This window comes from Ammospiza caudacuta, chromosome 17, assembly GCF_027887145.1.
Source record: "Ammospiza caudacuta isolate bAmmCau1 chromosome 17, bAmmCau1.pri, whole genome shotgun sequence".
NCBI lineage: Eukaryota > Metazoa > Chordata > Aves > Passeriformes > Passerellidae > Ammospiza > Ammospiza caudacuta.
In genome coordinates, this window is record NC_080609.1 from 9,481,890 (window position 1) to 9,495,728 (window position 13,839).

The following is a 13,839-nucleotide window of genomic DNA, read 5'->3' on the forward strand; positions in this document are numbered from 1 at the left end:
GGAATAAATTTACAGTTCATTCCCAATTGATCTGTCAACGGAGAACACCAGAAATTGTTACCTCAGGAGTCTCTGTGGGAGTAAAGGACACACAGCTAAGCTAGGTCAGGAAAACTGCCATGTATGTCCTGTGTAAAACTGATTTAAAACAAATGTCAAACTAGCAGGAAACTTGCCATAGTTAATTCATCCAAAGGAAGCTTTGAAACTGTCATTGGCCTTCTTCTACTAGGTATGAGAAACGTGTTCTATTCTAGACTTGAGAAAATCAAGGTTTTATAAAAAGAATAGTGAATCTTGATACAATCTTCAGGGTTACTCTGAGCAAGAACAAAATCTGAGCTGTCAGTGCCTGGTACTGCAGAATGAAACCCAGTAAGGATAGGAAAAACCCACCTGTCACTAAATAGCTCCATTTGACAACAAACAGTTTGAAACAGCCTCGACTTTGTAACTACTCTAATTCAGTGTACAGACCTGCAGCTGAGCAGATTTGTTTCCAGCCAAACTGAGAACCAGTGATGCCATTTGAATGTTTTGTCTCCAGTCCATCAGAGCTGTGACCCAGCAGCTAGACCAGTTTCATCCTGTGCCCCTGCTCTTCTCAGCCAGGCCCAGGTCAGGGTGCTGCTGCCACCACACCCCCTGTGAGCACTCTCAGAGCTCTGCCGGCTCTCATGTTCCTTGGGGAGCACCAACCACATCAGCGACACTGCAGTGTCTGCCCAGAGTGAAACCTGCTTAACAGTAACACCTTGTCCTTTTCTCCATAAAGAGTAACAGACTGAACCAAGAGAGGCTACAGAGTTATTGAGCTCAGACCCAGTGCCTGAAGAGCCCCTTCCATAGCAAGGTCTGTGATGAAGTATCACCTTCAAGGCAAGCAACTGTACATGGAGGGCATGGAGATGTATCACCAATCAGGAAAACTTGGGTTCCACCTGTTTGTATCAGAATCACAAATTTCAGCAGCTGGTTTAGAGTGTGATGGAACACTTGCTACATCTCCAAAGGCTCCCTCCTGGTAAGACTGACTCCAAACCAGGGCAGGGCAGGTCCAGCTGCTGTTGGACAATGCCACCAGCCCAGCTTGCTGCCCATCCTCTACCAAGTTGTACTGCTCCAGGCACTGCCTTGCAACACATCTGATTTCTCTGCATCAAGGACACTGTGCTGTCATGTGCCTGAAGAAAACACCAACTCATTCAATACTAAATATTCCCTACCTATAGGTTCAGACCACCTTATTTCCTCACTCTGAAAATGTAAAGAAATCCCAAACAGTTGTTTCTGTGTGCCAACATACAAAGCAGCTGCAGAGCAACTACTCTACCCAAAATTCTGGGGTTTCAAAACACTTTCAAAGGAGAAATTTCAAGGAAAAGAATGATTCACCTCCCAACCTCAGTTACTCCTTTCACCATATGATGTGGAACAAGTTTGTGATCTGAAATCAAAACTCCAACCATTTTAATTATTCCAGAATCCCACATCCCACAACTTTTCTAACCATAAACAGGAAATAGCTTCTGGCAAGGCTATTTCTATTATTATCAATCTTCTATTATTATCAATCTTCTATTATTGAGGCAAACGGTGAAACTCTAGAATCACACACAGGTAACTAACTGCAGACACATGTACTGAACACCTGGGAGGTGAGCCCAAGCAGGACAACTGGGATGAGCATTAGTTTAGCATCAGAGCTCCCCTGCTGAGGCTCTCCTGTACAGTGACCCCCAAATGCCACTCCAGTGGTAACTTTCACAAGTACATTATATCATTGACAGAAACTGAATTGTGACCAGGGATGGTGTGGTACCCAAACATCATTTGAAGTGAAGCTGGACCTCCAGCACTACTGAAGAGCTGTTACAAGCACTGTCACAGGCAGTGTTTGAAGTCATTGAAATACCCACTGGAAACACCAGAGTCCATTTGAACAATTTATTAGTATCCTCTTTTTTTTACAAGTTTTAGAAAAAGAATCCCAGGATTTTGCCTCCTGTGTGTTTTCGTCTCGCCTCCTCATGGTCCATGATGCCAGCTGAGGTTGTCAGGACAATATACCTGCCAAGAGAGAGCAAATGTTCAGGTTATCTCCCTGCTCCAGGCTGCTGCAGAGCTGAGAGCACCACCTCCATCTGTCACAAGCAGCAGGGCCTGTCCCTGTAACAGGCCCAGCACAGTGAGCCTGACTACCAACAGTGCACAGCAGCTCCTCTCAGGAGCACAGCCCTGCAGCACACACAGGGCAGTAACAGACTTCTGCTCTCCAACTATTGCCTCTTTCCCTGCACATTCCCACTGGGCACTCCCTGTCCAGCTGCTGGACAGGTTTCTAGCCCAGCTTCACTTCTATCCCCACAGATGCTGCTGCAGGCACAGGTGCCACAGTGCCAGAGCTCCTCAGCTGGGATCTCTGCCTGGTGCAGGGCAGGATCTGCACCTGCAGCAGCTGCCACTGCTAAAGCCAACATCTGCAGTACCAACACACTCACCCACAGCCCCAGAACCTCCTGTCCCTTCACTGTAAATGCTCTTAAAGCTCCCAATGACAGAGTAGCTACACAGGGCCAGCTGAAGCAGGAGTTACTGCTGGAGCCTTAAGAACAGAAACAGCACAGAACTGTTTTAATCAATCCTTTCTTTGATGGGACAGACTGGCTGAGGCCCTGGAGACTCCTCCAGCTCTGCCATCCTGGTGCACTGGGAATTACAGCTCTCAATTCCTCACACTTTGTGAAGGAAAGGTACATTGTGTAATAGTAAGATTTCCTGTGTTGTGGAGGTTTAACAGAGACTCCAAGTTCCTCATCACTTCATATCTGATTAACTTTCACACAGGATGTGTGAATTCAAGTAGTACAATTTACTTTCACTGACCTGGTAACTTACATAACTCCTTCCCCACTTAAAAACAGCCATTCACAAAACCAAAATAAACATGAGACAAGTCCTGCTTTCCATTAAACTGTGAAATGGTCAAACAAGGATTTACCAAAGCCAAACAAACATATCCTTGCTTAGCAGTGCCCCTGTAAAACTGGTTTAAAAGGGCATTTATATGGAGGATGGATTTTGACACTGGAATTTAACTCCAGGCTATCAGAGGAAAAGCTGCCAGGTGAGTGTAACCCAGGCAGTTTGTCAGTGTAACATTTTTACAAACAACACACATCTGACCCTTCCTCATACTCACCCAAACTGACGGGAAGGCAGCAGGTTGTTCTGCCACTTTTCCAAATCCTTCAGCTGCACATCAAATCTGGGACTGATTACACCACACTGTAAGTAAAAGAGGATTCCATTATAAACTGAAGAACTTCATGGATTTACAGATGTGTGATCCCAGCTCCCTGCCTGCAGGGCCTCACCAAGTGCTGTCACACACACTCTGTTACACCAGGACCTCACACCCAGCAATTCCAGACCCGCTCCTGCCTCAGCCTCACTCCTCCTCCTCACCTGCACAGCCTAAACTGCTGCTGAAGCCACACCACTCACATAATGCCCACACCTGGGGCAAGCACTAAAGCAGGCTGTAACATCAGCAACATTCCTGGGATTGCTCAGGGATATTCCACCCCTAACCATTATACAAAGTTAGCAAAAAAAAAAAACGTGGATTTTAACCAGGAAGGAATTACCATGCTACTGGAATTTTCAAGGTAATTGTATCACTGACCAAGACCACCAGCACCACGACCAGTTACCTCACTGGCTCCAATCATTTTAACAACTATCCAACCCCAAACCAGAAGCACACCTTCCTGCACTATGCACTTCTCTGAACTAAACAATTGTTCCCTTACTGCTATGATTGGGAGAAACATTATATCCATGAGCCTGGAAGATCCGTATCATCCTGGAAGAGTTCAAGGAACACTACCCTCAAACCTGACCCACATCACTTTTATTACAGACACATAACACTGTGTCTACTGTAATTACTGTAACTACTGCAGTAATTTGGGGGTGTCAGCATTATCTGCCTTATACACTCTGCAATTTTCACATGGCATCTTCATCATGAGGACAGCCCCAACATATTCTGACCAAGAAATATTTTTTATTTCTTTACTGAAAAGCCAACTCTGACTGGAAGAGCTCAGCTGTAAACAAGGATGCACAGCAAGTCACACAGAACCACACAGCTCAGTAGTTTGAGACATAAGCATTTAAGAACTTCCAAAACACACACAAATGCCTCATATGCCCCAGGAACCTCACAGGCACCAATTAATGTAACATTCAACTTCTCCTCACTGCAAGCAAAGCCCAGCTGGCAGCAGGAGAAAGGTTTGTCTTCACAACTGCAGCTATCAAACATCAACTGGAAACCAACTCAGCCCCTATCTCTAAGACAAGTCTTCCAGACAGCTTAAATATCAAATAAACTGAGAAAGCACCACATGGCCAGAAAGCCTTTGAACAGAGAGAAGTACACAGCACTTGCAAGCAGACTTCCCTGAGAGCGTATCTTACACAGTCAGAGTTTAAAAGAAATGTAATTAGTGACCCACACCACTTTGAATCCAGACAAATTAACCACCCTTTTAACTGATAACATCCCAAATTAACCACCCTTTTAACTGATTACATCCATGCTGCTCTTCTTTACATGGATTCAACTAATACCACCTCCTTTACAACAAGTTCTTTTAGAAATAGAGCAGACAAACATAAAATTTTAAAAAAGTCTTATTTAAACACTTCTTTAGAGAACTGAATTCAGGAAGACAAATCCTACCTTGTTGAGTCTGCCTGTGAGGTTGACAACAATCTTCCCAGCTCTGTGATCATCAATTATCTCGAATTCACCAATGTAACCTGCAGGAGACCAGCAGACAGAGACACACACAACACTTAGCTACAATAACACATCTATTTAACTGTGTTACACGAAGCTACTTCAAGCACCTCGATTTCCATCTTTTACCCCAGCAGCACCCACGGACACCCGGGGAAGCAGGGCCGGCACTCACCGTGCTTCATCATGACGGTGAGGAAGCGGACGATCACCTTGGAGCACGGCCGGATGAGCACCTGGCGCTTGCCGCGCTTCTCTGCGTTGTTGATGCTTTTGAGAGCATCGGCCAGCACGTTCATCCGCACCATGGTGCCTGCAGGGACGGCAGCAGCTACTGCACCGGCTCCTCGGCACGGAAACGCCGAGCAGCGCCCCTGTCAGGGCTGGTTTTACACCGAAAACATCCAACACTGACAGAAAGTTGTATTAAACCTCGAAAAGCAGTCTCAAGCTAAAGAAGCGATCACACGCTCAACTGTGATCAATAAGAGTCACCACTACCATAACACGTCAGGAAACCTGACACGGTTAAATTTGGCTCTATCAAAGCACACACAGGATTTCAAAAGCACCATCCAGACAGCTGTCAGCAGTGTGACAGCTCCGCAGGTAAATCAGTTTGCCCTTAAAACCCAATTAACACCCAACTGCACAGTACCGATCCTGTGCAATAACTACATCCTACGTGGTATTAAATCAGCAGATGCTGCTCGGCTCACTGATGTGCAAAAACCCTGCAGGATGCACAAACACAGCGCTTCGCAAAGGAAGCCCGGCAGCAGCTCTCAGAGGCTCGCAGGAGGAGCCTCGGAGCAGCCCCAGCCCGGCGGGGATGACTTGGCACGGCCACCGCTCCGACAGAGCCGGGCCGCCGGCCGAGCTGTCCCTGCCCGGACACCGGGGCAGCTCCTGTGGCACACGGGGACTTTCACCACCGGGACACCAGCCCCGCGCAGCCAACTCCCGCCCGCGGTGAGAGCCGCCAGCCCCGCGCGCCGGGGCCGCCTCCTCCGGGGCCCGACCGCGCCCGCTGCCCGCGCTCCGCCCGGCCCGGCCCCGCTCCCCACAGCTCCGGCCCGGGCCCGGCCGCCGCTCCCGCTTCCCGCCGCGCATCGCTGAAGAGCGCGGGGCCACCGGCGGGAGGAGCCGCCCCCCACCCCGCGTTCCGGCGGCTCCGGACGGCGCCAGGGCCGGTGCCGGCGGCTCAAACCGGGCCAGGAGGGTGGCGCGGTGCCCGCTGCCCGCGGCGGCGCGGGCGGGGCGGGCGCGGGGCGCGGATGGCGGCGGGACGGGGCGGATGCTGCGCGCCCGCGGCTCCGGCCCCACTCACCGAGAGCGCGATGGCGGAAAAGGAAGAGCCCGGGCCGCGCGGGCTGATGGGAGGGCCAGCGGCGGGCGGAAATATCGCGAGACTTCGCCCCTCAAGCCTGGCCCTCCCCATTGGCTGAGACCGCGCGCCGCACTTCCTGAGCGACGCCGCCGCCCGGCTGCCATGGCAACGGCGACGCTTCGCTCGCGTCCGGCGGGGTGCGAAGGACAAAAAGCTGCGCTCCGCCGGGCAGAGCGCGCAGGTGAGCCCACGGGCCGGGACAGCGGAGCAGGGACACGGGGACACCGCGACAACGGGGACACGGGGCTGCGGTGAGCACAGCCCCCGCCGATGCATGGGCTGTGTCTGTAGTGCGCTCGCACTCCGAAGGAGCACAGGGCACTTGCACTGTGCCAGCAGCCGGGCAGCAGCCAAGCCAGTGTCAGCGCATTCTCCACTCTCGCACAGCTGGGGACACCGCGCCGTGTCACCGCCCGGCTGCACACAGCCAGGGTCTCCCCACCGACTGGCTGTGCCCTTCAGCACTCCCTCAACCCTTCCCAGACCTCCTGATACACTGAAAAGTGCACTGACACCCTTCTCTGGACAGGGACAAGGAGCAAGTCTTCAAGTAGTTTCTCTTTAGTCTGTATTTACCTATTCAACAGTTACAATAGACACTGAAGAGAGTTCATTTAAAACAGTAAACTTTTAAAACATTAACACAGGTTTTAGCTTTTTAAAGAAAAACAGTTCAGTTTTAAAAAAGGAGGGAGAGATCATAGAAAAGCACAAACAATTCAGGCTTATTTACAGAGTCAAACTCAGCATATTCAGAGTGATTTTGTATACAGACAAACATTCATAAAACCAAACGTGCTACAAAGGCTCCATGACAACAGCAGTTCCCAGAACAATCAGCTTTTAAAGTTACACACACCCTCACTCATTTTCTACAGTCTCAGTGCAATGAGTTTACACTACAGCTAATAACTGAAGTACAAATTTATATATTCCAGACCCCTACTCCACACATTCTCAGGTACACGCAGCCAAACAGGTTCAGTGAGACAATGGAACCTTCTGCCCCATTTTGGATGTGCACCCTCAGCCATGACCATTCTCACTCTGCTAATTGTCCTCCTGCCACAAGGATCAGTAGTAACAAGTCTCCAAGAAGCATCAGCCTTCAGAACTGCCTCTCACACTTGCTGCAGCCACAATTAATGATCAGCAAATCTAACACAGTCACAGAAACACTATCAAGGCATTACAGCTCTGCTGTTGGGGTGCTTATGCCCAGGGTGTTTGATGAAGACACTTAACAAGCTCCATACATCAAAGAGGATGTCTCAGACAGGATCAGCTCCAGGCTGCAGAGCCCTACACAGCACAGGAAGAGACAAACCCACAGCAGCTGCTGGAATGACTTTTTCACTTCATCAGGGAGCCAATTTAAAAAAAAAAGTCAGTGAGCAATACAACTTCTATTGTCTTAATTATACATTAATTCTCAAAACTGTTCCCAAGAAAATCTTCTACTAGAGTGAACAGCACTTAAGCCTTCATTCATTTTTCTTTTCCTTGTGCTTGAGAAGTTTGTTGATCTCCCTTTTTGCCATTCCAATGTACTTTGTGATGATCCCATGCTGGTTTAGTCCAGGAAACAGCAACAAGAAGCTTACTAAAGAGGAGAAGGAGGAAAAAAATAAACAATTAATACTCTCTTAACAAGCTTCTGTCACTCTGCAATTCTTTGCTTCCCTTAAGCCCCATTAATTGCTTGAAAAGAGAAAAACAAAAACACCCCACCACACTTAATCAAAAATTACTTCTACCAGTCTCAATCCATTTCAGGCAGCTAACAAGAGAGTTCCTTGTGTTTTGCATGCCCACACTTACCAATAAGATAGGTCAGAAAAAGATTGTGAACCTGCTGTCCAATCCAGGCAACCACAGCAAGAGTGAAGACCATGGTCATGAAGTACTAGAAGTGAAAAGGGAAGAGTTACCACAGAGCTGCTGGGGATTCTGCCTTCCCTTCAGTATTTGGCAGAACTTCAACATTTCAAACTAACATGAAGCTCTCTGGCTCTTCCACCCATGATACCTATGCACAGCCATGTTCAAACTGAGATTACAGGATCTGTAATTGGCCATTCTCACTTATTTTCAGACCATCAGCTGAACAGTGCATGTTCTTTTTTGCCCAGGTATCCCTTAATGCCAGACTGTGCCATCCCCAGTGTTGCACCCACAGCTGGTTTGGGACAGGGGCTCAGTAGCTCATGCACCAGCTGACACACTATTGAAGATCCAGGTTTTTGGAGTTTGTGCACACTGGAAACAGCTTTTTTCCAAAAATTTACCTATCCAGAGAAATCCAGTCTTCCTTTATCTAATTATCAAGGGTTTGCTCATAAAATACATAGAAGTGCAAGTTTTTAAGTTTTGTATCTTACCACTCCAGGTCTGAATAAATGTGTGACCAAGTCACAGCCAGAAGCACCAGCTGCTGGTTTGGAACACCAGTTCATTCAGGCCTTGCTAAAATACTTCAGACAAAGCTAAATCACACAAAATTTTAAGAAAACAAGGATTAACCCCTAGAACTCAGTACCATTTTAGGCTTTTCTTCCTTCAGAGTGAAGAGACGCTTCCACCAGCCAACAATCCGGCGGCGACACTTCACCAAATTGCCACAAATCTCGTGAAACCTTTGCTGCTGCTCCGTGGTCCTTTTATTAAAGGGAGGGGGAAAAAGCCAGAATAAGAATTCAAGATTCAATTTTAAATTTTAAAAAATCCTCCATGGCATTTTTCCAGCAGTAAAGAAGTACCCAGTGCTTATCCTGGCACTTGCTTTGCTTAGCTTGAACCTTAGTGAGCACTGCAAGGAAGTGCCCACGTAATTTTCCTGCATGCTGAATGTTAATTAAATTGACTCCCTGACCTTAATCTGATACCAGTGTGAGAGACACACAAATAATGCTTATCTACATAAGAACATTTATCCTAAAGCAGATACACTAAACTTCACCTTTAACTCAAAATGTTGTTCAAATTAGGTTCTTCTTCAAGTTATTTCTTTTATACAAGGCTTGCCTTTTTCAAATCTGTTTCGCTCACAATCACATTCATACTCTCTCTGCATTATTCTCTTTTTTATCACATTTACTACTGCTTTTTTCCAAACATGAAATCAGTACTCTTCCACATAATTTCACTTTTCAGTATATATTATCTATTACTAAAAACTAGTCTAGCAGAACTAACTAGCATGCTTAATGGAGAGTAAAGAATGTGCCTACTTCTTAAAAAAAACAATCTGATTTTTCCAGAAGAAAAAGAACAAGTAAGTAGTAGTAGTTCTCTTCCAGAAAAAGAATGAAGAACATGTTGCTACTGTCTTCACTTCATGTATTATAGAGATTGCTGATTTCTCTCTACAATGACTCTACAAAGTAACTATTTGATATCCACAAATCAGATATCCATTTTGATAAAGATCATAATTACACTCAGTAAACTTTCAATTGAAGCTTTCCTCACCACTTATTAGAGCCAAAGATCCGAGGAGCAAGAGCAGGAACCAGGTAATCAGCCAAACAGAGGAACATGACCAAACAGGAGACACCTGAGAGAACTGAAGGGTCCAAATAGTAGATCATCCTGCAGAAAGAAGAGAAATTATTTCTGAGTGCTCCAACTGCTCAATACTAGACATGCTTGGTCACTTCTTCGGACTGGCTCAGAGCTTCCTACACCATAGCTCTCTCTTGCCTAACCTCAAACAAAATTACAAATAACGCCATTTTCTCTTAATAGACCAGATAAGAATATGCTACAAGCAAATAAGGTACAAAGTTCAGTAGAAGTAAAATTTCATTGTTGTTATTCTCTCAGAAACTGACCAACAGTGAACTTAACACTGACTGAGGGCTGATGGTGATGAGTCAACAAATGAAATAACCAGGCAGAGTAAAAGCTCTTATTTTGTTGCTCAAGTCACAGAATTAGGATCCACTAGAGGCTGTCATTTGCTCTGTCTCTCCTGGGAGAGCCAGCCAAACCTGTTCTGGCCATCAATCTCCACTTAAAGCAGTGCTGCATTCTCCATATTCAGTCTGCCATCACTCAAACACAGCAGAAGGGCAACTGGATAAGAAGCAGCTGATCTCCCAAGTGTCTGATAACACCAGCTGGGCCCTCTGCTATCCAACTGCACTTCACAGAACTTGCTGAAAACTGAAACAGTAAAAGCAAAGAAATGACCCAGTCCATGGTGGGGCTGTTCTGTACATCTGCAGAGTGCCACTGCAGGGCCATGTGCTCTGTACATCTGCACACTGACACTGTGCTGGGTGCTCAAGGTCATTGTGGTGAGTTCAGAACCTCAAGTAGGTCTGCATTTCCATAAAGTATTTCTCAGCACAAGATCTTCCCTGCTATAATCACAGAATTTATAACAGAATATCCTCAACTTCACACAATTACTTCTTTTAAAAGTTACTTCTCAGTTTCCATTTGATTTCCATCATCATCTCCCCTAAAAGGAAAAAAAATTATATTAGCCAAAAGACCAATTATCCCTGCCTCACCTGGCTGAACATTTATTTTTGTAATTTCTCTCCTTACTGCAGGAACAGACAGAGCTGGCAAACTGCAGAGCTGGCACAAACAGCTGTCTGAGCAAGGCTGTCAGGTCATCTTTACTACCATGTTACATAAAAGCACATCCAAGTGCCTCCAGCACCTCCAATCAGACAGGCAACATCTTTCCACCCTGCTGATTGAAGTTACCTGCAGTCTTCCCTTTTCTCCTTTCTCACAAGACATGACAGAGACTATTAAAAAACCCTAGCTGTGGAAAAAACCCCTGAACTTATCCTGAACCCACAGCAAAGAGGGAGAGTAGGATATTGTGCTCTGTGGAAACAAGCTTTCTGTAAGGATACTGCTGGTGCTGTGGGGGGAACCAAGGGAGATCATGAGATCTGACCAAGAAGCAGGGGACAAAGAACGAGGGCAGAACATGAATGCAGCACTGAAGAACATTCAGCTGAGCACAGGAAAAACCCCAGCAACTACTGCTGGCAAACAGCTTTTGCAGAAACCATTCTGAGCAGGATATGAATCATGTGACTTCCTGCTTTCACTACTTTTGTTTTTAATTTCCAACAAAGTTCACACGTTTTAAGAAAAAGAACCTAGAGTAAAACCATTCCTATTACACTTCTCCAGGTGTCTCACTAATTTTCTTAATAGGCTTGGTCAGAGCCATGAAGATGCAATGATGCTGCAGCTCCCTCCTGCAGGTACTCACAGGAAGGAGAAGGAAACAACACTCATCAGTGCCAGGGGAAACCAGGCTCGCTCCCAGCGCAGAACTTTATCTGTCATCAGAATCACTTCTCCCCATCCTTGCAACTGCTCTTCCAAGCTTGCAGTTTCAGCTGCCTACACAAAAAGAGAAGAAAAATCCTTTAACTAACCAGATTATCAAATTAATTCCCGCTCTGAAGTTGCTAAAAAAAAACAACAGTGTAATAATTAAAGATCCCAGACACAAATTTTTTTGAGTAATTAAATTAGTAATAATATTGTGAGTTTTGTACTAAGTTATGACATTGTAGCAGTGATGCCTTTATATAGTTAAGATCCTAGCAGCATGTATAGGCCAAACAATACCTCCTCCCAGATTTTGCCAAGGTGTTTTCCCCTAATCTCCCATTTACCATACCCCATCCCCCCCAGAATGTCAAGTTTTAAAGCCTCTCAAGTTTTCAGTGTCAATGACTGGAAAACTGTAATGTGAGAACTGTTTAAAAATAAATGTATTTTCCAAGACAACTCTACCACATTAAATTGAAGCTTTCTAGCTGCTGTCCAATGCTAGTTTATTATGAGGAAGATGGATAGACTCAGAATCCACAGTACAGTAACCCAACTGATGACATCTGGACAGCAAGTTCTCCCACAAGCTGCCCAAGACAACCTTTCAACTCCAGTTCCTGTGTGATTCCTACATTCCTCCAGCAACGAGGCCCCACCTGTGCTGCCACCAGCTTGCTAAGCAGCTCACCTGAGGTGTTCCACATTTAACAGAGCTTAACAGTGTCCCCTCAGTGCGAGATGGCATCTCAGAGATTACAAAACTGAGGTAAACCGTGAGCAGAACCGACTGCTGCCCGAGCAGTGAGAGGCGACAAGCCATGAAGACTCGCACGTCGGCCGCGCAGAGCTAACAGAACAGGTTTCACTCCCAGCTATGCGCTACACTTAATTCCAATGAGAACTCCGACGGCACTAGAATAACAAGCACAACGCAGCTCGTGGATTTTCTACAAATTCCGGAGCCTCCCCCCAAGCTCCGAGCTCCTGGAGCTGTTCCCTGTGCCCAGGCTGGGTGTGCAGCACCGAGCGCTCGAACGCCTCCAGCCTCTGCCCCTGCACAGCTTTTTACTGCCATTTCCCACGGCAGCCGCTTACCAACTGAGGCATCACTATATATATAGCCTTGTGTTTATTTAACTATTCCAGCATATCTTGGCACGTTTAGTTAAGCTGAATCACCCAACGCCTGCCGCTCTCCGGGATCGCTGCGGCGCAGCGGGAGGCAGCACGCACACAAACAGACACACACGGACGCGGACTGACAGACGGACACAGGCTGTAACCGCCGCAGATCACGCAACGCCGAGCGCTGCTGGGGGCTCCGGCCCGCGAGCAGCAGCGCAGCCGCCGCTCCCGCGCCCCGGGCCCGCACTCGCCGCGGGCCCCGAGCCCACCCCACACCGAACCCCCAGCGTCGAACCGCGGCACACACAGCGCCCCCGCCAGCCCCCACTGCGGGCAGGGCAGGGCACAGCGGGCCTGGCTCCGGCTCTGCCGCCGCCCCCAGCAGGCCCGAGCGGCCGCCAGCCCGCCCGCCCTCACCAGCTGGTAGACGCTGTTGTTGTCCCCCTCCGCCATCTTGCGCCGCTCCCGCACCGCCGGCCACGCCCTCCCTCCGCCCGCCGCGCAGCCGCCTTTTATAGCCTCCGCCGGCCTACTGAGCGCTGTGATTGGCCAGTCCCTGAGCCCTGCCGGCCGCTGGTTGGCTGCTGGGATTCGAACCGCGCGGGGCGTGCGCGTGCCCCCCTGCGCGCCGCAGTGCGGCTGAGGCGGCGCCGGGCCCGCGCGGGGAGAGCTGCTCGGCTCCGGGGAGCGGCGGCACCCCCACCGAAAAGTCACGCTGGAAAAAGAGTTCTGATTCCAGCTCTGCGGGTGAACTTTGTCAACTGCGCCAGGGCACTGAGTGACACACATCGGATCTTTCCTTAAAACACCTCCAGGGACGGTGACTCTACCACCTCCCTGTGCCGCCCGTTCCAATACCTAATCACTCTGTGAAGAAATTTTTCCTAATGTCCGACCTAAACCTCCCCAGGCTCAGCTTAAGACTCTGTCCCCTTGTCGCGTCCCTTGTTTCCTGGGAGCAGAGCCCTACGCCCAGCTGGCTCCAGTCCCATTTTGACCACCTTCCTGAGGTCACCCTGAGCCTCCCTGTGTCCCCACGAACACCCTAAGCTCCCTCAGCTGCTCCAGCCCCTTCCCCAGCCCCGTGTCCTGCTCTGAGCCCCCTGTGTCCCAGTGAACACCCTCGGCTCCCTCAGCTGCTCCAGCCCCTTCCCCAGCTCCGTGCCCTGCTCTGAACTGTGTCCCCAGTGAACAA

General features: G+C 48.3%; 2 protein-coding genes across 3 annotated transcripts; both read right to left on the bottom strand.

Moving 5' to 3' along the window:
* Window positions 1-1,933: 1,933 nt before the first annotated feature.
* On the bottom strand, window positions 1,934-6,193 carry RPS15A (ribosomal protein S15a). The gene is made up of 5 exons (XM_058816169.1): window positions 6,144-6,193; window positions 4,989-5,126; window positions 4,754-4,833; window positions 3,203-3,288; window positions 1,934-2,070 (listed from the first exon to the last, which is right to left on the bottom strand). Exons 2-5 carry the CDS (start codon window positions 5,119-5,121, stop codon window positions 1,977-1,979), a joined length of 393 nt encoding a protein of 130 aa, XP_058672152.1. The 5' UTR covers window positions 5,122-5,126; window positions 6,144-6,193; the 3' UTR covers window positions 1,934-1,976.
* A 561-nt stretch (window positions 6,194-6,754) lies between these two features.
* On the bottom strand, window positions 6,755-13,121 carry ARL6IP1 (ADP ribosylation factor like GTPase 6 interacting protein 1). 2 transcript variants are annotated; one of them, XM_058815854.1, is made up of 6 exons: window positions 13,062-13,121; window positions 11,449-11,582; window positions 9,678-9,794; window positions 8,743-8,860; window positions 8,025-8,109; window positions 6,755-7,806 (listed from the first exon to the last, which is right to left on the bottom strand). In XM_058815854.1, exons 1-6 carry the CDS (start codon window positions 13,095-13,097, stop codon window positions 7,688-7,690), a joined length of 609 nt encoding a protein of 202 aa, XP_058671837.1. In that variant the 5' UTR covers window positions 13,098-13,121; the 3' UTR covers window positions 6,755-7,687. The 2 variants fall into 2 exon arrangements, with proteins under 2 accessions (XP_058671837.1, XP_058671836.1); XM_058815853.1 differs by having other exon boundaries at window positions 9,675-9,794.
* Window positions 13,122-13,839: the final 718 nt, after the last annotated feature.